Below are 22,961 nucleotides of genomic sequence, written 5' to 3' on the forward strand. Positions count from 1 at the left end.
CAGCCATTCTAGGTCACCTATGTATTACGTGCACGGCAGCCATTTTAGATATCATGGTCTCCTTGTCCACGACCGATCGCCAGCGCGCCCCTCTGACCCAGCAAGCATCCTCCGCGCACCCTGGCTCCCCCCTCCCTCCTCCTTATGAGCATGACCCATCTGCATGACCCTGTCCTTGGGAGTCACGCCAGCGCCTGACCAACACCTCCTCTCTTCCCATGAATGCCCCTCTGTTGATAAACCTCCCCTCTGCGCTGGATTGTCCACGCAGCATGAATACCACTCCATTGATGGCCCCTCACCCCGTGTCCGACTGTCCACACAGGTCCGAGGCCATTGCCTAAGCCGAGAGATACCATTTACTGCCCTTATTGTATGAGGTCGCTCTCCTTCAAAGGACCCTCTATTGATCCAGGCCTCCCCACCCCCTGTGACATGATCAGGCGCACACATCCTAAGACTCGACGAAACACTCAGCTGCGTGATGACCCTCTCTCTTATCAGCAGGTTGAGGACCTCCATTGTGAAGGTATATGGGGGTGGGATTAACACGAGGATTACGGGGATGTCTTTTCCCTTGCCTTACAAAGTTGTGATTGTAATAAAGGAAGGTCACATGCCATAAACCAGTGTATAAGAGGCCAGGCCTCTGAGTGGCTGTTAGAGCACCTCGAGACGATACCTTGTTGTCTGATCTGATGTGTTCTGCTCCGTCGGAATAAACTTCTGTTTCCTGCCTTCTGGTCTCCGGCGCCTGCCTCATTGCTTGGTAATTTGAATGGTACAAGGGCGGTTAGCGCCGGGCAAATCTTGAGAAAGGTCCTAGCCCTACCTTTTTCTACATGACTACGTCAGAAATGTTTTTTTGTAGATACTTTTTCTTCCTTGTAATTTTCTTTACACTTTAACCTGAAGTACACACATGTAAAACGCTTTGACACCCTTTGGGGTTAAGCAGCGCTATATGTAAAACTATAACTAAATGATGATTACTAGAGGGCAGCATGGCCAAGTCAACTGCTACAGATAATACAAATCCTTTACTTGAAGTCTACCCTAAGTTACTACAACGAATTAAACCTAAAAAATCTGAGAAAAGGCTATAAACCGGCAGAGAAGGATTGTTCAAAACTATTGTCAAGGAGCATTTCCACTTGGAAACAATACCTTTCTGTTGCTTTTTACTGGGGGAGTACAGTTCACATAGTTATTTGTGTTAAACTGGGTTAGTGCTGTAACAGATCTTTCACGTTGCAGTCTGGACACTGCTGCATGTCAGCACGCCACGGGCGTCCATTGAGGTGGCCCCATCAGCACTGTACTAAGGCCTGAGAGCTCCATATTAAGTCCAGAGTGGGGGCCACTCCATGTACCTTGCAGGGGGGCCCCTCCACTTTCGTTACGCCACTGGCGGGAGTCATACCATTCCGTGATTTAATTTCACATACTTCTACATTACCCGTTCTCCACTGGTCACTGACGTTGTCACCGGCACGTTATCATGTGTTTTAGGCGTCCTTGGCTACTGAACCACTCCACACCAACTTCAAAGCAACACAGGGCCCTCTACGTAGCCGAGTGACATTGCTCCGGCATGCACGCGTTGATGTTACTAATACCTTCTCTCTAGACGAGTTCAGTAATCCCCTTTCGGTGGGGCTAACTCCAGCAGGTGGCACAGATTGGGGTGCACAGATCGATATGTCTCCCTTGAATATCAGAACCTTGAGACATGCTAATATTGTTTTATCTGCCTTGCAACGGCCATTTGACCCAGTGTAAGTCTCGCAAATAGCTTTATAATTCTGTAGGGACTCACTTTAATTTCACAATGATAGCAGCTTCATTTTTCACTACGGTCCCATCTCCTACCAACACATACGCACATACTTTGCTATACAGGAATAATCCCCTCCTGTCAGGGTGCATAATTCTCTGATATCATGATTCAGTTTTTGTGGAAGTCTTCCCTCACTAGGGTAAGTTCCTGAGATGTTTATTTCTTGCTATATACACGTTTTTGATTGGTCATAGTAGGTATTAATCACCTGATTCTCCCTTTTTTCATTACCCGGCTGGGTCCTATTTGAATATTTACTCTTTTGTCACTTATTTGGTGTGCACGTCACGAACCCGAAAACAATTGGATTTACATTCTTCTTTTTTCATTAAGTTCATCAAGTATGCCTCACACTCTACGTCGTCATTTCCTTTTGGAGGTATTTTATCAACTTATATTTAGTGAGCTCTACATTATTTATTTCATTTCAGGTGTCCCTTATATTTCTGGTCCTAATGAGACCCCGCATTGTTTCAGGGATCGAAATGCCATTGACTAAAATTCTTAACAAACCATTCTTCCGCCTACTGTTTGAAAGGAGGCACTTGAAATATATTATAAAATTATTTATGGTCGTTGTTATGTTTAAAGAAACCTCAATTTATAGTAAAAAAACTCTTTTTCACTTGTTTTGTTGGTTCTTTCTATACTTGGGACACTGAGCACAGTTTACATGCTTTATAATGCAGTCATTATTTTTGTCAAAAAAATAAGTGTTTGGTTGTGTTTATTATTGTCTGTATTCAAGTTCTCTTGGCATTCCATGCCAGTGTTTAGCTTGCCATTGTGCTCATGAAAGTATCATTTATTATTGTATTGTTCACATGAACAGTTGTTTAGGTCGAGCCTGAGCCAGCGTGCAACGCTGCTCTGGCAATCTGTTGTAGGTAGAGTACGGTGGAGAAGCCCGCCATATTTTTAATTGGCTTGTGTCTTTGTCCTTTGTAATTGCTGGTGTTTGATTCCTTAATCCTTTAAGTGCTGCCGTCGGCCAACGGTCGTCGCGAGCACTACCTTGCCAGTGCTGCGCACGACCGTTGGCCGACGGGCCAGCATTCGTTCTCCGAAAGTTCAGCACTGGGCGCTGAACGTTCGACGCTGCGAAGGTGTTACTAAGCTTGTGTTTTTTTTGTAGAATTGTTTCTTTGTTCTTTTATGGTCCATATACATAGATTTTTTTTGTTTAAATATGTTAAAACGTATTTTATCTGTTGTCCAAATTTACAGTGAATACATGGAACATTACAGAAATTATACATTAGTGTAGACAAGGTAATATTTTATTCTCTTTTGACATAAATATCACATCAGGTAATAAAGCATGATTACTCTGTATACATAATGCACAATGTGAGTAACTAGATGTTATAAAGAAGCCGGCGGTATGTGTGACACACTACGCATGTTTCTTGCAGAGCCTTCATCAGGGGTCCGTCGCAGTATACACTCAAAAGACTGGGAGGCACAGTAAACCTAGATTTTTATGCCCGTTAAATTTACATTGTAAATGTTTGTCTTTAAGTAAAGATCAAAAGAATGATGAACTCCTGATCAGTGAGTTGTGTCCCGCATGAAGTTACTAATAGTGTACATCAGAGCAGATTCTGCAAGTGCCTAGATAGAATCTCATGCAAAAAACATTTAAAAACAAGACAATAATACCCATGAAATGATGATTCAACTTGGGAAGCAAAGGGTTGATTGGGGTGGCTGAATGAATTTCGAGGAATGGAAACCAATTCCTATAAAGGGACAAAGATACAGGTATCATGGTTTACTTATTGAGGATGTCCATGATGGTTCCAAATGCGATGAAACCAGGAGTTAAAAATCTGAGAAATCAAGACTTTGTTACCTTATGAATTGCATGCTATTTTTCACATCTACTGGCTGTAATTATCATAATGGTGTAGCCATTTGACTCCAGTGGTTTATACAGAAAAAACCAGTGTGATTAGGCTACAAAGTAGGAGAGGATAAAAATGTGATCTAATGTACAATCAAATGGGCTGTGATCAGTCACCAGTACTCATGTGGTTATGTCTAAAAGTCTACTTACCAACCAAACGGATGAGCCCCTTAGGAAGTGAATGTAACTGGCATAGGTGTCTAATATTCTAGAGCTTGAAAGTAAATAGCTATGTGTGTGCTCATGAGATTGGTAGGGCAAGCTTATAGGCTGACAAAGTCAAGTGTGAGATGTACATACTAACCTGTGTGTTGGCCCAATAGGCATGTCAAAGAGCCACGAGGATTACTCCGGTACTTCGCTAATGGCTGCTGTTATGTCCAGTAATGTGTGAGGTTCCACAGCGTTCAGAGAAGGCGGGACAGTGCGACCTGGTAGCTGTATAAATGAAGGGGGGAACTGATTATGAGAAGCTCAGACAGCTGAGAACGATCTATGATGTCACATCTAGTTGGAATGACCCATTAGACAGATGTATAACACTAAGGGGATGCCTGTAAGACTCCTTCAAAATGGTCACATTGTAGGGGAAATGATTAATGCTGTAAGAAAAAGGGGAAGAAAACCCAACTAGACTACCATAAGTTCCCTGTGGTAAAGTGCCAGGAATATTGCACAGTCTATGGCTGCTTCAAACATAGATATATGTTAGCAACAAAGTGTGGCCTAAAATGGCTCCTGCTGCGGTTGCTAGAATTTCACAATTATTTAAAAACGGGACATCCCTTGATTATCTAAAAGGCGCATGTGGTGCCGCGCCTTGCTAGCTTGCATCAAAAATAACGTGGCTAGCCGCAATGGTCCATGCCGTGTAGTATTAATCAAACCCGACAAATGAGTGAGAAGTTATGTGGGGAGCCCCGCTGGGTTATGCTAAATACAGTGTTGTGTTGTCACACTAACTGCCATGCACGTTAGCGGCACTGGTTGTACCCAAACTCCATGTCCCTATTGATAGCAGCAAGCCGAACAACAAACCTAATACTAAGGGTTAGAGGCGCAGTGTGGCGATAATGGTGCATGCCTGTCTGATCCAGCGATGAGTCCTCCCAGGTTAGCTAGCGTCTCTCTCCGCGTGGCGCCACTTTCTGCTGGTGTTTAATTTGAGCAATACACCGGAAATACTGGTAGATGGATTTCCGGCTGGGACGGTTGGCAACAAACACAGAGAGAGGACTAATAGAAGCAGCCATATTGGAAGGAAGTGTCCACTGGATCGTATATTAACAGCACTATTACTGATAGTCATATAGCTAGTGGTGTACGTCTATAATTGGCTGGTGTGACAAACAAGTGTCACATAATAGCACAGCATGTATGAACCAAGGGGTCTGTGTTTTTAATAATGAAGTCTCCTGTGATCAAACCATCGCTAAACTTGTACAGAAATGAGTAAAGGGGTTCAGGCACCAATAGCGAGCTGCAAATGTGATGGGATCCTGATTTGCCTACATAGATATTGGCCAAGGGATCTACAGTTATTATCCAATATGATAATAGGTGATAAACACAATATTTAATGACTTTGAGGATAGTAGGGGTTAACTCGCAGGTGTGGGATACATACACATGTGCATCCCACGGAAATGGGCAGAAACCGCCATGGATGTGTATCAAAAGGAGAACACAGCAATATTCTCTAGATTTGACTCCGTTCCTGTATAAGTGAAATGCAAAAAAGAGGATGGTTGGACCTCCCACCGAAGCACCAAGGCGAGGAGTGAGCCTTATTGTAGGAAAGTAGGATCTGCTTCTTATGGTTAACCCCAGTTTTTGCTTTTTGCTTCCACTATTTTGACTAGTTTGGCTGGGATCCTCCTATTCAGGACCCAGCCTATCTGCTTTCTCCCTTAAATTGATAGGCATGTACTTTGGTACAAGTCCAGATTGCATACTGGGGTGCCCTTATCAGTCCCTAGTATATGATACCCATGTACCCATGGCATAGGTACCCCAGAGGCCTCCCATGGGCTGAAGCATGTATTATGACACCCATGAGAGGCCATGCAAAATGGAACCTCAGGTCTGTTACTGTAGCCTGTTTAAGCTGGTGCTTGCACCACTTATGAGAGATATAGGTTCACTATATCTATATATATCACTATACTTAAAACCTTATAAGTCACCCCTATAGCAGGCCTTAACAATCCTGAAGGCAGGGTGCTGGGTTTTACATGAGAGGGTGCTCCTGCATGAGCAGGGCCCCTCTGCAGTCTTTGGAGACCATTCTCCCGGGTTGAGTGTGATACTTCCAGACATATAGCAGACCCCCCAGGATATAGTGGCATGGATTAGCAAATTTATCGGCACAAAAATGGAAATTTAGCGGCACAAATATGGAAATTTTGCAGCAATTTTGCGGCATTTTATTTGGCCATTTTTCCTACAACAAACACAGATATCTTCGTTTTTTTTAGTTATTTAACAACATGAAACTATGTATTTATTTTAATGTAAGCATTCCTCCATAGAAACACTCTTGATTGTGGGTTTAAGTAATTCCCTTTTCCTACAGCTTGACAGTTACACGAAATGAATGTCCACAATGTAGTGGTAAAGCTCTGGTTTAGGGGTTACTTTTTGTTAAAACCTCCTGAACTCCTACTTGCAAATATTGGGAATTTTCGGAAGACGAAAAATGACAGAATTAATTGCACAAGATGCGTTTTTTTCAAGAAATTATTTTTTACATTTTCTGTTTTCGACCCTCGGCTCGAGGGGAGAGGTCGGGGCCTCGCCCCAGTCACCGGGAGGGTCTCCAACGGGAAGCCAGACGCGGGAGGGGCACTTCAAAGCCCGTCACAGTGAGCTGCTAATGCCCCATTAAGCCCGGAAAGTTATTCTTTAGTGCTTCTGTGTCCTTCCCGCCCGCCCAAATAAACAACGTAAGTGGTGTACAAACAGAAGTTCACACGCAACACCTTTTCTGTCACGTGATGGGTTAACCGCCTTTCCCTGTTAATGCCACCAAACATCGTTAACACAGAGCTTCAATTCTTCCTAAATTTGAATGAAGATTAAAGTGGCCTCCCTCATTTGAGGAAAAAACTAAAAATAGAGACACCTTAGCTTGTGTATGAATACGCACCAAGAACGTTATTGTCTTCCTAACACAAAAACATTAATTCCGTAGAACTGGAGGTTTTCTGATGTTTTTGAGAAGGCAGACATTGATTTCTTGTTAGTAAATTCTAATTCAAGCAGACAGCAGGTTTTAAAATGGAGCCTCGAGGGTACATGTTACAATTACAGCCAGTCCTTGGCGGTAGACGGGCTTCGCCTCGGGCATGCAGAGCACCGGGAGAGCAACAGTTAAACGCAAGGCCTATTTCCATATCTAGGTTAGCACAGCTGGGGTTTTCCACACTAGAATAACGAGGTGGATTCCAACCTGTGGGGATTTCTGTGGCCGAGCAATCCCTTTGTCAAAGAGGATGATGCAATGAGAGCTGGTGATGAGTCAGTGTGTCCCAGAGGTGAACAGCGGGGAGAAACTTTGTCTGGCATCTGCCTGCACAAAATATACCTGCAGCAAGCACAGACTTGAATGCTAAGAACAGTGCAGGGATCACGATGCACAGCGCACACACTTGCACTCACTGACAATCACTGTACAGACCTCCCAGGATATAGCGGCTTTTGTAAAAATGCCCCAATTTCTACAAAAGTGCCGATTTCGCGGGCACTTTTGCAAAAATCGTGGCATTATTACAAAAGTGATGATTTCGCGGCAAATCGCGAAATCGCGATATCCTGGAGGGTCTGATATAGGTAGAGGTGCGTTATAACCTCGCGGTTAATGCTATCTCGAAAATGGCTGCAACGAAGTATGTCATGTTGGGTGTCAGCACCTTGAAATCATACCTCCACACCACTAACTGGATACCTAAGTCTACCAGTACCAACCCTCTTGAGCCTAATAGCACAAAATGGGTGCTGCCAGCCACAGACATGAGTCTGCCCTCCTGCTGCTGAGCCAAGCTCACTCAGAGGAAGGTCGGACAATAGGTATCCTGTCACAGGGAGGTGTAACCCCCTCCCAGAAAGGATTTTGTGTATTGGAGCTGGGTGGGTACACAGTCTCCATGCCGGAAAGTCTACAGGAGGGGCACATTTGGTGTCCCTGTGCATAGTCCAGCTCAAACCAGTTCTGGGAGCGATTTGCTCCTATTCTGGTGCAAAACTGAACAAACAACATAGGTGTAGCCACCTCCCTGTCCTGTCCCTCCCCTTGGAGGGTCCCTAGAATCTGTCCAACCCTTTCCCGTGGGTATAAAATGGGTTACCTGGCTACACGACATTAGATTTTACATGGAAAAGAATCTGCAAGAAGATAACACTACACTACAACCGTCTGGACACGCTGGACTTCGCTGGACCTCCCATGGCTCGACTTCGTCCTCCCTTGCCTTCCCCATTCTCGCCACCATCCGTGATCCATACAGGCTTGGTGCTGGACCCTGTGGATCTCCAAGACAGCAGAAGAATCTCCCTTGGGGTGAAGGCTTCACTCCTCTGCAGACACAGGAACCATAACGCACCTGACTGGTTTGCTGCTCCAGAGCTCCTGTGGACTCCGAAGGCTCCAGCAACACAGAGGGTGGGTTTATGAAGGTCTCCAAGGTTGAGCTGCCCTTTCACTGAGCTTGAGGAGGATATCCCTTGTGGGGACCGTATACCCGTACCCCTGTGCACGGCGTTCATTTGCAGCTGGACATGCTTGTTGTCATGCAACAATTCCGTGCATTAGGCCATTTGTAGCTCTGATCCCAGTGCATATTTTCTGAGAAGGACGCCGGCATCCTCACACTCTGTGCCCTGCTAGCTGGTATCCTGTGAAGCCACCTGAGGTCCCCTCGCTACTCCTGTGCCTTTGTCAACATTGCTTTATTTGGGCTCCCCTGGTTGCTCCAGGTCTGCCCTGACTCCCCTTGCTGTGGTGAGTCTCCTGGTCCTTGCTGGGCCAGATCGACACCGAATTCGACCATCTACGTTGTTTGCTGATGCCTAAGCTTGTTTGGGTCCTGCCAGACACTGATGACTCAGCACTCGACATCCTTCATGGGACAGCTCTTCTCCGGCTCCTGGTCATCCTAGACGTCTCCGGGTCCTCAAAGCTGAAAAGTCAAGATCAATGTCAACACACCTGAAGCACCCAACATCATTTGGCATTCGTCTACCGAGCCTCTGGTCACTCCAAATGGACCCAGACCATGTCCCCGCTGCTTTCAGGTTCTTCTCATCTAGAATCCACGTTTGGATTCCACCGGACACTTTTCGCACTTTCAGCAGCAGCATTTCTTGGTCGACATCCATAGAGAACGACAAGGGTTACCAACGCCACTACGAGCATATGCACCTGGCTCCTCTGGGATAGGTAATTCTGGTACAAAGGTATCCACAGGTGGGGTGGCTCTTTAAACTCGTAAGTTCCAAGGGTTGTCTTCGTAATCTGATGGGAAGGATCCTTAATCTCTGATTTTCCAACTGCGACTTTCCCATTTAATTGTATAGAGCACGCAGTCATGTGCACCCATCCTCTGTGGGGTCCCTACTCACTCACCTTGGGTGGTTCCTTAGGGTCCCAGCAATTTTACTTCTCCTAGACTAAGTCTAGTCCTGAGTCGTGGTTCTTATACCACTTATTCAGTATATGGTTTGGTCTCCCCCTTGAGCCTACTGTGTATTGTGCTACTTACATTTGATTCCTTGCAACTGTATTATGGATTTGTGTTCTATCCTCGTGTAGAGGATACTAGAGAGTGTTATAGATAATAAATACATAGTTTTATAACTACTGTGTGGTTTTCCTTTCATTTAACCAAAACTGTAAGGTTGCATTCTGGTAAAATAAGGTGCTTAACATTCCTTCAAGACTTAGCCTGAAGGCTGCTCTCAATAGCTACCACTATTATAGCTTTCAATAAAGGTTATCCTTGACCTGATCACCATAAGGGTTGTTTGGACTGGTACAAGGTGCCCACTTTTACTAGTGGTACAAAAGGGGGTGGTGATGGACGGAGCATCTGAATCAATCAAACACTCACACCCAGTCAAAAGATCTGGGTTTAATCCATCACCGTTCTTTAGCCCACTCTGCCACCCCAGCTCAGACATGGCTATATGAAATCAGTTTGACCCTGTGCCTCATAGGAACAGTCCAGCCCGAACTGCCAAGCCATGTCTTCCCTGGACCGGAAACAAGCTTCTGAGGACCAGTTTCTGGCATTCCAGCCGTCTTCAGCCGGCTTGCTTGAATCCAGTGGCAAAGTAAGCAAGGGACTCACGTCTGAGCATACCCTGCCATACTTTTGGCGGCCAAAAGCGGTACAAAAGGGGGTGGTGATGGACGGAGCATCTGAATCAATCAAACACTCACACCCAGTCAAAAGATCTGGGTTTAATCCATCACCGTTCTTTAGCCCACTCTGCCACCCCAGTTCAGACATGGCTATATGCAAATCAGTCTGACCCTGTGCCTCATGGGAACAGTCCAGCCCGAACTGCCAAGCCATGTCTTCCCTGGACCGGAAACAAGCTTGGGATGGGTATGCTCAGACGTGAGTCCCATGCACTCCACACCACTGGATTCAAGCAAGCCGGGCTGAAGACGGCTGGAATGCCAGAAACCGGTCCTCGGAAGCTTGTTTCCGGTCCTGGGAAGGCATGGCTTGGCAGTTCGGTCTGGACTGTTCCCATGAGGCACAGGGTCAGACTGATTTGCATATGGCCATGTCTGAACTGGGGTGGTGTGGAGTGCAAAAAAACGATGGATTTAGGCCCAGATCTCTGTACTGGGGTGAATGTATGACATTGTTCTGCATTCTGTCCATCAACTGTGGTTTTTGCATTTGTCACCCCGAGTGGGATGGGTATGCTCAGACGTGAGTCCCATGCACTCCACACCACTGGATTCAAGCGAGCCGGGCTGAAGACGGCTGGAATGCCAGAAACCGGTCCTCGGAAGCTTGTTTCCGGTCCAGGGAAGGCATGGCTTGGCAGTTCGGGCTGGACTGTTCCCATGAGGCACAGGGTCAGACTGATTTGCATATGGCCATGTCTGAACTGGGGTGGTGTGGAGTGCAAAAAAATGATGGATTTAGGCCCAGATCTCTGTACTGGGGTGAATGTATGACATTGTTCTGCATTCTGTCCATCAACTGTGGTTTTTGCATTTGTCACCCCGAGTGGGATGGGTATGCTCAGACGTGAGTCCCATGCACTCCACACCACTGGATTCAAGCAAGCCGGGCTGAAGACGGCTGGAATGCCAGAAACCGGTCCTCGGAAGCTTTTTTCCGGTCCAGGGAAGGCATGGCTTGGCAGTTCGGGCTGGACTGTTCCCATGAGGCACAGGGTCAGACTGATTTGCATATGGCCATGTCTGAACTGGGGTGGTGTAGTGCAAAAAAACGACGGATTTAGGCCCAGATCTCTGTACTGGGGTGAATGTATGACATTATTCTGCATTCTGTCCATCAACTGTGGTTTTTGCATTTGTCACTTTTACTTGTGGACAGCGTATACCAGACCAACTTTTCACACTTATGATTGACTAACAGGGGAAAGATGTTAAAATAAGGGCTGTAGTGGATGTCTATAACTCTACAGCTACCGAATTGTCATAAAAATGCCATTGAGCCACACAGCTGCTGTGCATCCCAATGCTGAGGATGGACAAACAGTATGGAAGAAGAGAAGTGAGAACTTGCCTGTAGAAAATAATGATAAGGCAGAGAGTATCACAATTGATGGCTGTGGATACAAACTAGATGTAGGGACGGCAGACATAGACACGCAAGATAAACGCATGATGTTATAGATCAGCGGAATCGAAATAAGCCCCAGGTGGGGCCTGGAACATAGCAATGTCTCAACTGTTAAGAAGCTAAACTAGAAATCTGGCAAAGTGTTTGGAGATCTATGATACAAATGAATACAAGAACACGAAGGATAGGCCCCCATCAGGTGTTGAATTTGATGGCTTGGTCCCAAGGGATTTCCTGGTTAAGACCAAGTTTGGATGTTTCAAGGAGGAAGATCTAATAGACCTCCCTACGCTTTCTGATTGCTTCACTATTGGAACCAGATTTGCATTGGATTTTCTCTAATATGAACCACCTTATGCCTTCTGGGTTGAGGATCATATCCATGAAATGCTGTACCATGGGAGCCGCCTTTTTTGGGGTTCATATGGCGGATCTATGTTCAGTTAAGCGTGTGTTGAGGGACTGTGAAGTTTCCCCAACATATCCCACTTTGGTCACCCTTTACTCTATGATCACATATTGGTGAATTTCTCTTTCTACACATTCATGAATAAATATGTGTAGGTGGTCTGCTCTGATGTACACTATTAGTAACCTCACGCGGGACACAACTCACTGATCAGGAGTTCATCATTCTTTTGATCTTTACTTAAAGACAAACATATACAATGCAAATTTCGTGGGCATAAGAATTTAGGTTTATGTTGTCTCCCATTCTTTTCAGTGTATACTGCGACGGACCCCTGGCGAAGGCTCTGCCGAAACGTGCGTAGTGTGACAACATACCGCCAGCTACTTTATGACATCTAGCTACTCTCATTGTGCATTATGTATACAGAACAATCATGCTTTATTAACTGATGTGATTCTTATGTCAAAAAAGAGAACAAAATATTTTCTTGTCTACACTAATGTATCATTTATGTTATTTTCCATGTATTCACTGTAAAATTGGGCAACAGAAAAAAATCCTTTTAACATATTGCCGTTTTATTGGCACTTTCCTGCCGATAAAACGGCGATAATGTTAACACCGGTCCTTGATAATATGCCCCAGAATTCCTCCTAATCTCACCTCACAAGCAATCTCCAGTCATTGAACAATGGTTGAATCAGCTTACTGCTCTTAACTGTAGCCCTCACCTCATTGACTCAACATCCTCGCTTGGTATTATATTAGACAAAAGACATCCGTTCCCTCACCAAAGGAGCGAACTTCCAACTCAGCATCCTAAGGAAGCTCAATCCCTTTCTCCCTGCTCATGATCTAAAGGTTGCGGTGCAAGTGGTTTGCCCAGAGTGAAAACGGCTCCTCTTAGGGTGCCCCTCAATTCTGCTGCTAGGCTCTTAACTGGCACTAAAAAATACAACCACATCTCTCCGGACTTGCTGGCCCTGAATTGGCTTCCATATGAACTCAGATACAGTTAAAAATTGCATGCATGGCACACAATCATCCACTTCAAGACACCGATGTACCTCGCTCAGAAACTGGAGCTCTCATGTGGTTCAAGAGCCTCCAGAAGCATCAGCACCCTTTTACTCAAACCACAAAAATTCAAGAAATAAAAGACATATATGGCGCGGAGGATCTGAAAGGTGTAGGATGTTCAAACGACAAAAGACTTTTTCCCTCAAGAAGCCGTTCCACTAAAAATGTTAAAAAACGTTCGGGTGTTTAACGCATGATCAAGTCCAGAAATTAAAGTTTTTAGGTCAAGCCTGATCCAGCGCAAGCTGTTGTAGGTAGAGTACAGAGGAGAAGCCCCACCCATATTATGTTTTAGCTTGTGTTTTTGTCCTTCGTAAATGCTGGCATTTGATTCCATAATAGGTTTGATAGTCTCTCTGCAGTACGGCCATGTTGTCATTTGCATCCTTCCATGGCTACTGGTCCCTTTACTTGGTTGTTACACGGTAGCTGTATTTTTTTCTTTATTGAGCTTCTCCTACATTAGGCACGACGACGTGTTTTGCTTACATTCAGCGCATCATGCCGGGTTTCACTTTCAAAGCAGCTGAGATATTGGCGGCTGTTTGTTTGCATTGCCATTGGTCTCACATTTAAATGCGAGACCTATAGCATTGCAAATATTTTTTTATCTTGGCATCCCCTCTCAGCTGCATTGTGTGATCCTGCACAGTTTCACCTTCCAGTCTTTCATCTTTTAACGTAATGCGGGCAATAAACCACGATACCTAATACATTTAAAGAAGGTGCATGGCTTCTAACCGTCAATTAAAGTAAACCTCACATATTAAGAGTAGGCACAATACTATCCTACAATTTGCAATAATCCCTCAACACTTCTTAAACTAAGAACATACAGAGATCGGATGCCGCAGGTACAATGTGTACAGAATAGAGGGTGCAAGCGGATGTCACAGTAAAGTATCTTTGGGTTGGCTTTAATTTATAGGAGGTCAACGGTCTTGGGCAACCCCACCTGTCTCCTGCTCTTGACGAAGTGAATGAAAACTATTGTACAGAAGCGTTTTAAGGTGTAGGACGTCCAAATGACAAAAGATACTTTTCCCACAAGAAGCCGTGCCACCAAAAATGTTAAGAAACGTTCGGGTGTTTAACACACAACCAAATCCAGAAATTGAACTACCTTTTTCACTATTCTACCACTTGCAGTCGGCTGCACATTAAATAAACATGGTGGTTCTTTGCTTCACTGTATGTCACCCAAAATCTTTTTTTAAGTCCCAAAAACCTTTGTTTAAGTCCATCCTGGGTCCAGAGTCTTGGGGTAGAATTCTCTCTGTGACTTTTCTAGAGGCATCCTTCACCCTGCAAAGTGGCCACAAGCCACAAAAAGTGGCTTTATGCCACTTTGTAAATATGGAGCAGGGCATTGTGCCATCGAAAAATCGGTCAAAGTGACATTATTGTGATATAATCTCATTGTAAACATGACCTTTGCCGCACTCTGCCACTTCTGAAACGCAGGGCTGCACCACATTTACAACAATACAGTGCAGTCCTGCATTACCCCCTGCACTGGCCCTAATTTTAACTGCCTAGTGCCAACGTAGGCACCCTTTCACCATTTTGCAAGGGGTCTGGCGTTGGGTGGAATGATTGTTTATGTGCAGGAAGGTTTCCCTCCCTGCACATGAACAATCTTAAATGGCGATTTGTAACTCCTATGTGTGCTGCATTGTGCAGCACATACATAAGTTGTAACTCGTCATTTTTAAAATTATTGTGTATGTGCAGGAAGGGACACCTTCCTGCACATAAACAATCATGCATGGTATTTTGCTGTTTCTATGTGTGCTGCACAATGCAGCACGCACAGAAACAGCAAAAACAAGGAGAAATAAAGCACTTCTCTTTGTTTCGCCATGTTAAAAGCATGTTTTGGTCTTAATTTTGGCGCTGCCTCCTATTTACACCACCCTTGTAAATAAGGGGCAGCGTCAAAATCAATGGGTGTTGCGGCAGAACTCCCACCGCAACACCCTTTGCCCACCCCTTTCACACTAAGTATATCGTTTAAGGTTGCCTTATTTACAAGGCAGCGTTAAGCCATGTTAAGTGGCTTAACATTGGCTTGTAAATAAGGCAAACCCTTATCACCACAGGAAAGTCTTTAAAAGTGATGTTCCTGTGACGATAGAGGCTTGTAATCAACCCCTTATTCTTTACATATTGAAGAGACAAAAAGTTTTGGGAGAAATTGTATACAGAAGATATTTGTATTGGGGCAGTATCTTTCCACCATGGATATTGAATACTTTCATCAAGGTTACGGCCGACGGTATGACGTGAGCAGAATTTCTATGGAGAAATATTGATTGAATCATAAGACATTTTGGGGCATATTTTCAAGCTTGTGGCGCTGCTGATGCATCACTTTTTGTGACACACCGACCGCACATTTTGCTGCCCCATATTAACAAGAAAACACTAAGCCAACCTGCATGGTTTTTCATGTCATTGTAAATATGGCCCCTTTTCACGCATCCCTTTGCGTGAAAGGGGCATTCCATGGGTGTTGCTGTGGGTGTTCCCATGTAACACCCATGGAGCCTGCCACATTTGCAGATTAATGAGAAATCGTAAATCTGGGAATTCGCCAGAATGCTACACCTCCACAGGGGAGGCACAGGGAGGCGCAACGAGAAGAAATGTTTTCATTTCTCTTTGTCTTTTCCTCTTTGTCTGTGTGCAGCATTCTACAGCACACATAGAAAGAGGAAAACACCTCTCGTAATTCTTTTTGTTCAGAAAGTTGTCTTCCCGCACAAAAACAATCTTTCCGCAACGTAGGCACCCTTGCAACATGGTACAAGGGTGCCTGCGTCACCGCATGGTAGGCAATTGTGTGCCAGCGCAGGGGGGAGCACAGGGATCCGTCATATTGTTGTAGATATGACGCATCCCTGTGTTTTGAAAGTGACTCAGTGCAGTGCAGCAAAATGGCTTGCGGCACGGCGCTGAGTCACTTTCTGGTACACTCCGATCCATGTCTAAGTGAACTTTCTCCATAAAATGTCCAACGAATGATGCTGTCATGTTCTCGTACCTAATCCAGTATTGATGAACAATTGAGGTGGCATTCTTTCACTTGTGGCAGGCTGCTAGTTCCGCTTTTAGTACTCAGAGATGATATAATGATATATTGGGACCCATTACGAGGCAACTTAGACCCTGCTGCATAGTACCAGAGCATTGTACCAAAGTGTCCTGGCAAAGGGGAAGGGAATGGCAGGGAAGATCTGAAACACAAGAAAATAATGATATGATTAGTGACTGTCGTCCATACTGATTAAGGCCCTGGTTTACGGTTCTGCGGACAGAGTACAGCTAGTCAGGGTAGCTGAGGACATTACCACTGCTACCCTGACAGACTACCTTCTGTCAAATTTAGAGCTGACTTCCTGTCCAGCAGCCATTTCTGTACATTGAAAATAATGACCATCACAGCAGTTCCTTTCAGCATGCAAAAAGTTTGATGAACGAAGACCATCGATCGGTTTTGGTGGCTGTCCACCAGACTTTTTCCTTTTTTTTTTCAGGACAAGCTCCTTTTTTTTCTTTTATACACTTGTGCTTTTTACTCTTTTGTGGCTGAACATTGTCTTAGCTATGTAGATGCATTGGTGGGCTGGTCACGTCATTTGCAACTACCTGGAAGATTTTCGCAATGTTAGGACTGGCATGAATACTAAAACAATTGCAAAAAACACAATTGATGGACAGAATGCAGACCAATGTCTTATATTCACCCCAGTACAAAGATCTGGGCCTAAATCCATCGTTTGTTTGCACTCCACACCACCCTAGGTCAGACAATGGCTATATGCAAATCAGCCTTGACCCCGTGCCTCATGGGAACAGTCCAGCCCGAACTACCAAGCCATGTCTTTCCTAGACCGGAATCAAGCATCCAAGGACCGGTTTCTGGCTATCAACCTTCTTCAGCCTGGATAGCTTGACTCCAGTGATGTGGAGATCCTGGGACTCACGTCTGAGCATACCCAGCCCACTCGGGGTGAAAATTGCAAAAAACACAGTTGATGGATAGATCTTTTGACTGGGTGTGACTGTTTGATTGGTTCAGATGCTCCGTCCATGACCACCCCCTTTTGTAATGAATACTAAAACAAGCATTTACAATGCAACTGTCTCGCCTTTGCAAAAGTTAGAGCTATTGGCATTGTAAATGACAACATTTTTTTTTAGGTGTTGGTTTTGAAAACAGCTTAATAAATGGCATTGTCATTTACAATGCCAATAGCTTAATCTCTCGCAAATGCAAGACCTATTACATTTGCACCCACAAACACACACAGAGCCACACACACACAGAGCCACACGCACATACATACACACACACAGAGCCACACACACACAGTTCTGCCCTCTTGGGATTGTCTACTGTCTGGAGATCGCCCTTTCTCCAGTGAGGTCCTTGTAGTGATTGGCGGCCCGGGCTGCATTCCTTGTGGTGCGACCAGGTAATCGCCCGCAGCCGCCAGCGCCCACTGCTGCCCTCTCATGGTGGAGGTCCAGAGGCCGGCGGCTGCGTGGATTTATTAGGAAAAAGGCGCAGCTGTCAATCATGGTGACGATATCACAGAAAGCGCCCCCGTGCCAGCGTGCCATGTATTGAAGGATAAAGGGGTGTTCTCAAGCAGCTTGCACACTCTAGAGTATATTTCACCGAAAATTCGCCGGCCTGTCATAGCGCCTTCCTGCTGCGGGCCAGTGAAGCACGGGCTGCGGAGGCAGGGCGCATCACCATGACTCTGCACCCCCATGCCACGCTTTCAGCACTAATTCCACGACCTTATGACTTCAGTCACCTTCACCTCAGCATGTCTCTGACGGGTTTGGTCCACTCCTGGGCTCTGTGCCGTGGCTTCCGGTCGCTGGTAACTGGATATTCTGTTTTTCCTGTCGGCCTCGTAGCTCCGAGGTGAGCCGCTCGCACCGACGACAGTGCAGGCCTCACCTCTATGGCGTGAGCCAGGCTCCATGTCACGACCTACTACTGCTCGTGCTGGTGTGGAGTATTAACAGTATTACTACTGTGGGATCAACAGCAGTGCATAAGCTGGAGCGAGAAGGAGGAAAAGTCAGACCCGCCACAAGCGACCTGCAAGCAGCACCACTCTCTGCAGCGTGCGCTTAACCCACTGAGCTACCTTCTCAGGATAAATCATTAGCGCCCTAGTATCTGCCATGGAGGCGATACAGCGCCGGGTGTTTGGAGGTGGCAGGGACATGCGCACATGCCCACCCTTCTTTCCCACCCCTCCACGGACACGCGCAGGCCAGTCGGCGCTCTCGCCACATCCCAGTCCCTGCCCCTCGGCCGCGCCGGGGAAAGCGCTGCGATCCAATTGTCTACAGCTATTTCCCTGGAAGCTAAAGCTCTGCAGCCGGAATGCAACAAGGGCAGGTAATAACTGTTCTGTCCCCTCAGCCCAGACTAATCTCCCGGCACCTCAATACGACGGGGGGGGACCGAGGGGGACACTGGTGGCATTACACCAGCTTCTGTGCTTGTCAGAGACAGTCACATGTGAGAACACTGCCAGCAAACATGACACACGCAGTTAAAACTGCAATGTACGCTCCCCATCTTCTATAGGGTCCCTAGATAACTGTACTGTAAAAGGTTGTACTCATGCAGTGCTTGCTAATATTCCTTAAGCATTGAAGCGCTTCCCAGGCTTTTGGAATCGGGTTTCTCTGTGCTGGCCAGCCCCGTGCATTCATCTTCTCCATCCCAACCTCTAGTCCTGCAGCTTCTTCTTGTCAAAGTATGACCATGGAGACAAGCTTCTGTTCTTCCGGAGAAACTGTCAAGTCCTGAGTATTCCAATGCCAATGTACTTCTATTCAACTTGCAGCATGAACTTGTCGCTTGGACCCGTGGTGCCACCCACTCCAAGGTCTCTGCACAGAACAGCCCCAGCTTTCGCACCGGTATCTGCGAAACCCTCCCCTTAATCTTAGTGGTTCTTTCCCACTCCCGGCCCCGTACCTGTATGAGACTCCGAGTTTGCACCACGCCCTCTTTTCTTCCTGTCTACCATTTTCAAAATGTGTGCGTGCTTCAGCTACGCAAGCGCAGAAGGAAGGATGTACTACGAAGGTGAACACACAGAATATGCGCATGCGTGCTCGTAAGGTGGAAAGCTAACTACGGCCATCTTTGTTCGGCCTCCAACCGGCACGCATCAGTGACAGAGATATGGAAAGAGAGAAGAGACCAACACAGGAGTGTAAACAATATGCGTTGCGCTTGCGCAAGACAGAAGTGGTAGTTTTACCATTGCCTTACAGTTAAATTATTTGGTCCTGAGCTCAGATGCACCGGCAAGCAGCAGTTTTAGAATCGCAGCAAGCTACGTTTTTCAGGAAAAAATGGCTCATGTATGCGCATCTACTTTTACAAGGTTTTAGCAAGCAGCATCCGAAGCATCATCAGCTTCCCGACCCCGGCAGTTGGCGAACGCAGCCCTCTTTCCTTCGCTTTTCTATTCGAACCACACACTGCATTTAAAATGGTGCAATTGAAATCACATTTTAAGATAATTCAAAAACATACTTGGCTAAATTAGAAGATAATCGAGGAGTGTGTACATTTGAGGAAGCCGGTGTGGAGCGGGACTGACTAGCTGAGGCTTGTTTAGATAATTCACTGATGTAATCGGGTGGGGAATTTAAGGTGCTAGCTGAAATATTTGAACAAGAGTAGGCAGCCCGAACTCGTCCCAAAGTATGGCAGAGGGAAGGGGGGAAGCGAGAGTGGGACGGAGGAGGGCTGCGGGTAGAGGGGAGGGGGGGAGGTGAGCGGAGCCGAGCAACTCCGGAAACACACCACGTTTCTCCGAGGCCAAGCAGAAATGCCTCGGAGAAACGCATGGTCATTTTGGGATTCGGGCGTGTTTTTCCTGCTCTCCCCTTCCCATTGGCTGGAAGGTAAAATTCCAGCCAATGGGAAGAGGAGAGAAAGAAAGTAAAAAACAAATCCATGAATCCCAAAAAGACGGGACTTAAATGGAGTGATGCCCCTCTCCTCCAATGGCTGGCCTCCATTTAGGAAGCCAGCCAATGGAGAAGAGGGGCGGGTTTAAGCCCTTACTGAAAAACATAAGATCTCCCCTGCAAGACTGCGCAAGCGCAGCCTTCGCAGGCGGAGACCTAAAAAGGAGGCAGTGCTTTGCTTATAGGTAATGTATTTGCTTCAATTATTGTTTCTCATGCCAGTCCTTATGAAATTCATATCTTGCCTGATCTGTTGTGGTCTATTATCTTGCTCTAGTAGTCAACTCAAGAGGATTCTTGGTAGAGATGTTACTCTATAGGTAGATCTCTGGATGAAGAGTTTTATTTGTTTCCTGGGATTTAGACACACAGATGTGTAAATACCAGGATGAGGACGTACAACTGAAATAATGAGTTTAACTGTATCATGAACGCATGCAGAAATAGTAGTTACTTATATCAGCCTTTTAAACACACAAAAATAATATTATTCAGAACATTATATGCCTTTAAGATGGGTCATTGCTGTCCAAAAGCAAGTCTTCAGAGGCGTACCCTGCTAGGTTACTGCATGATGTGGTTTGGGTTTCATTATACAATGTCCATGATCGCGGATGGGTTTGAGTCCCAAACGTGCCATGGTCTTGTGGCCCTGACTCCTGAGTGATCAAGGTCACCAGTGGTATCAACTTGCAAGGTTTTATGGATATTTTTCATTCGAACGTGATGACAAAAGGCATTCCTACCGACTCTTAATTATTTTAATATGTTACACATGGAATAAATAACATTTTGAAATACAAGCTGGATGTAAAAAAAAGGCCTGAATTTTCTATTTGCAAAAATAGCTCCAGGACCATGCACCATTTCTATGTGACTGAAGAGTGCATAAATATACACATCACGTCACAAATTTGCTCCCATAGATAACACTATTGGGCCGATTAGGATTGCGGTGATTCCGCATCCTCCGGGCCGGCAGAAGCCACCGCCGGCCCGGAGGATGCGGAATCACCGCAGCAGTGCCTTCAAAGACCCCCCGCCAGATTAGGATGGCTGGGGGGTCATTGGCCGACGGGAAAACCGTCCGCCGCTTTTCCGCCCCAGTCGCCTTCCGACCGTGGCGGAAAAGCTCTAATATGGTGGCGGTGTCTATCAGACACCGCCAGCCATATTAGGATGGGGCAGGAAACATGCTTTTCCACGGCAGATTTTCTGCCGTGGAAAAGCATGTGGTCTTGTGAGTTTGGGGGCCCGTTGCGGGTCCCCAGGGTGTCAGGGGGTGGGGGGTGCACATGGGGGGTACCTATGGTACCTCCCTGCATTTACATGAACAAAGCGGCAGGCACCGCGCGGTGCCTGCCGCTTTGTGCATGTAAATGCAATACATCCATTTTTAACCTTGCGGCAGGGTGCTGCTTCAAGCAGCACCCGCTGCAAGGTTAAAGATACAGGATGTGACCGCCAGGGTGGCGGTCACATCCTAATTCAAACGGAGAGACCGCCGCTGACCTTGCGGACGGTCCCTCCACCTGTGGGGTGGCGGACGGACGCAGGTCCACCCGCCATCCTAATGGGCTCCTATGTTTGCAGCATTGAGGACGTATTTGATGATGGATTGCGATTTTCAAATTCGAGATTACTAATGTACTCATAAAGGAATCAGTTTCCTGTTGTACAGTGTAAGACATTTATATTTTGCATACTGTAAACTAAGGCATAAAATATGAGTGTATTTGAATACAAGAATCTACTCATATGCTGCAATTCATCTTTCCTATTCTCTAGACTGCAAAATTGACCTGGCCTTTTTGATTGATGGAAGTTGGAGCATTGGGAAACGCCGTTTTCAAATTCAGAAACTTTTCCTTGTTGAGATGGCTCAAGCACTTCATGTTGGCTCTGTATCTCCTCTCATGGGAATTGTTCAGTACGGGTAAGAGTTGTCTGTCTCCAAAGGCTAAACTAGCTGGTTGCTGTCAACTAATCATCAATTGATCTTGACTTTGCACAGTCTTGCTGTTCTGCGTAAGAAAGGTGTGCCATTTTGTTTGACAAACGTTAAAAAACGTATTCCGATCACTGAACTATTACTCGTTACTGTTTCAATGTTGACTTTGCTCTCTGTCGCTGGGTAAGGCAGAGTGCCATTTTTGCTGGTCCGCCTCAGACCCTAAAACATAACTAATCTGTATGCCCTAATGGACAATAATATAGGTCTATTGCTGAATAAATTAATGAATGAATGAAACTTCATTGTTCAGTTAATTACAACTTACAATATAACACAATTTAAACATCAAGTAGCACATCGTCAATAAATAACATTTTGAAAACCATCTTCAAAAAGTTAAAAACCCTCAGAAATCTTTCCATAAATTTCAAGGTGAGAGCTAATTAGGGTGGCACCAATCTACAATTTTTACAATTCATGAACCTTATTACTCTGCTTTAGTGCCATTACACCTGGAGTATATTACCAATACAGTTTGTGCAAAATAGTCAGAAAAGTGCAACGTGCCTTTGATAAAATCCTCTCTCGTCCTAAGTCTAAATAATAATCAAAAATAAAACCATCTTGTTTAACACGCTCAAGTATGTGCATCAGTGTGAGAAGTTGGCCTGGTATATGATGACCACTAATTTTAGTGAGCACCTTGTACCAGTCCAAATGACCCTTATGGTGATTGGTTGTAAGTCAACCTTATAGACCTGCTATCCTAATGGTAGCGTGGAAGAAGCAGTCTTAGGCTAAACTTAAGAGGGCATGTGAAGCCAGCTGTTTTACCATATGCAATCCTTTTAATACCAAATGAAAGGACTCCACACAAGTTATATATTATAAAAATATATGTATTTATTACTAGA

The 22,961-nt window shown here is 45.5% G+C and overlaps 1 protein-coding gene across 3 annotated transcripts in view; it reads left to right on the forward strand.

Moving 5' to 3' along the window:
• VIT (vitrin) overlaps positions 1-22,961 on the forward strand; it is a 1,955,513-nt gene that overhangs the window by 1,284,782 nt on the left and 647,770 nt on the right. For all 3 annotated transcript variants that reach the window (XM_086927073.1, XM_086927074.1, XM_086927075.1), the window contains one exon: positions 21,882-22,029. In XM_086927073.1, the coding sequence (XP_086783199.1) occupies positions 21,882-22,029 (148 nt within the window). The remainder of the gene's footprint in view (positions 1-21,881; positions 22,030-22,961) is intronic.

Source organism: Lissotriton vulgaris, chromosome 6, assembly GCF_964263255.1.
Source record: "Lissotriton vulgaris chromosome 6, aLisVul1.2, whole genome shotgun sequence".
Classification (NCBI taxonomy): Eukaryota; Metazoa; Chordata; class Amphibia; order Caudata; family Salamandridae; genus Lissotriton; species Lissotriton vulgaris.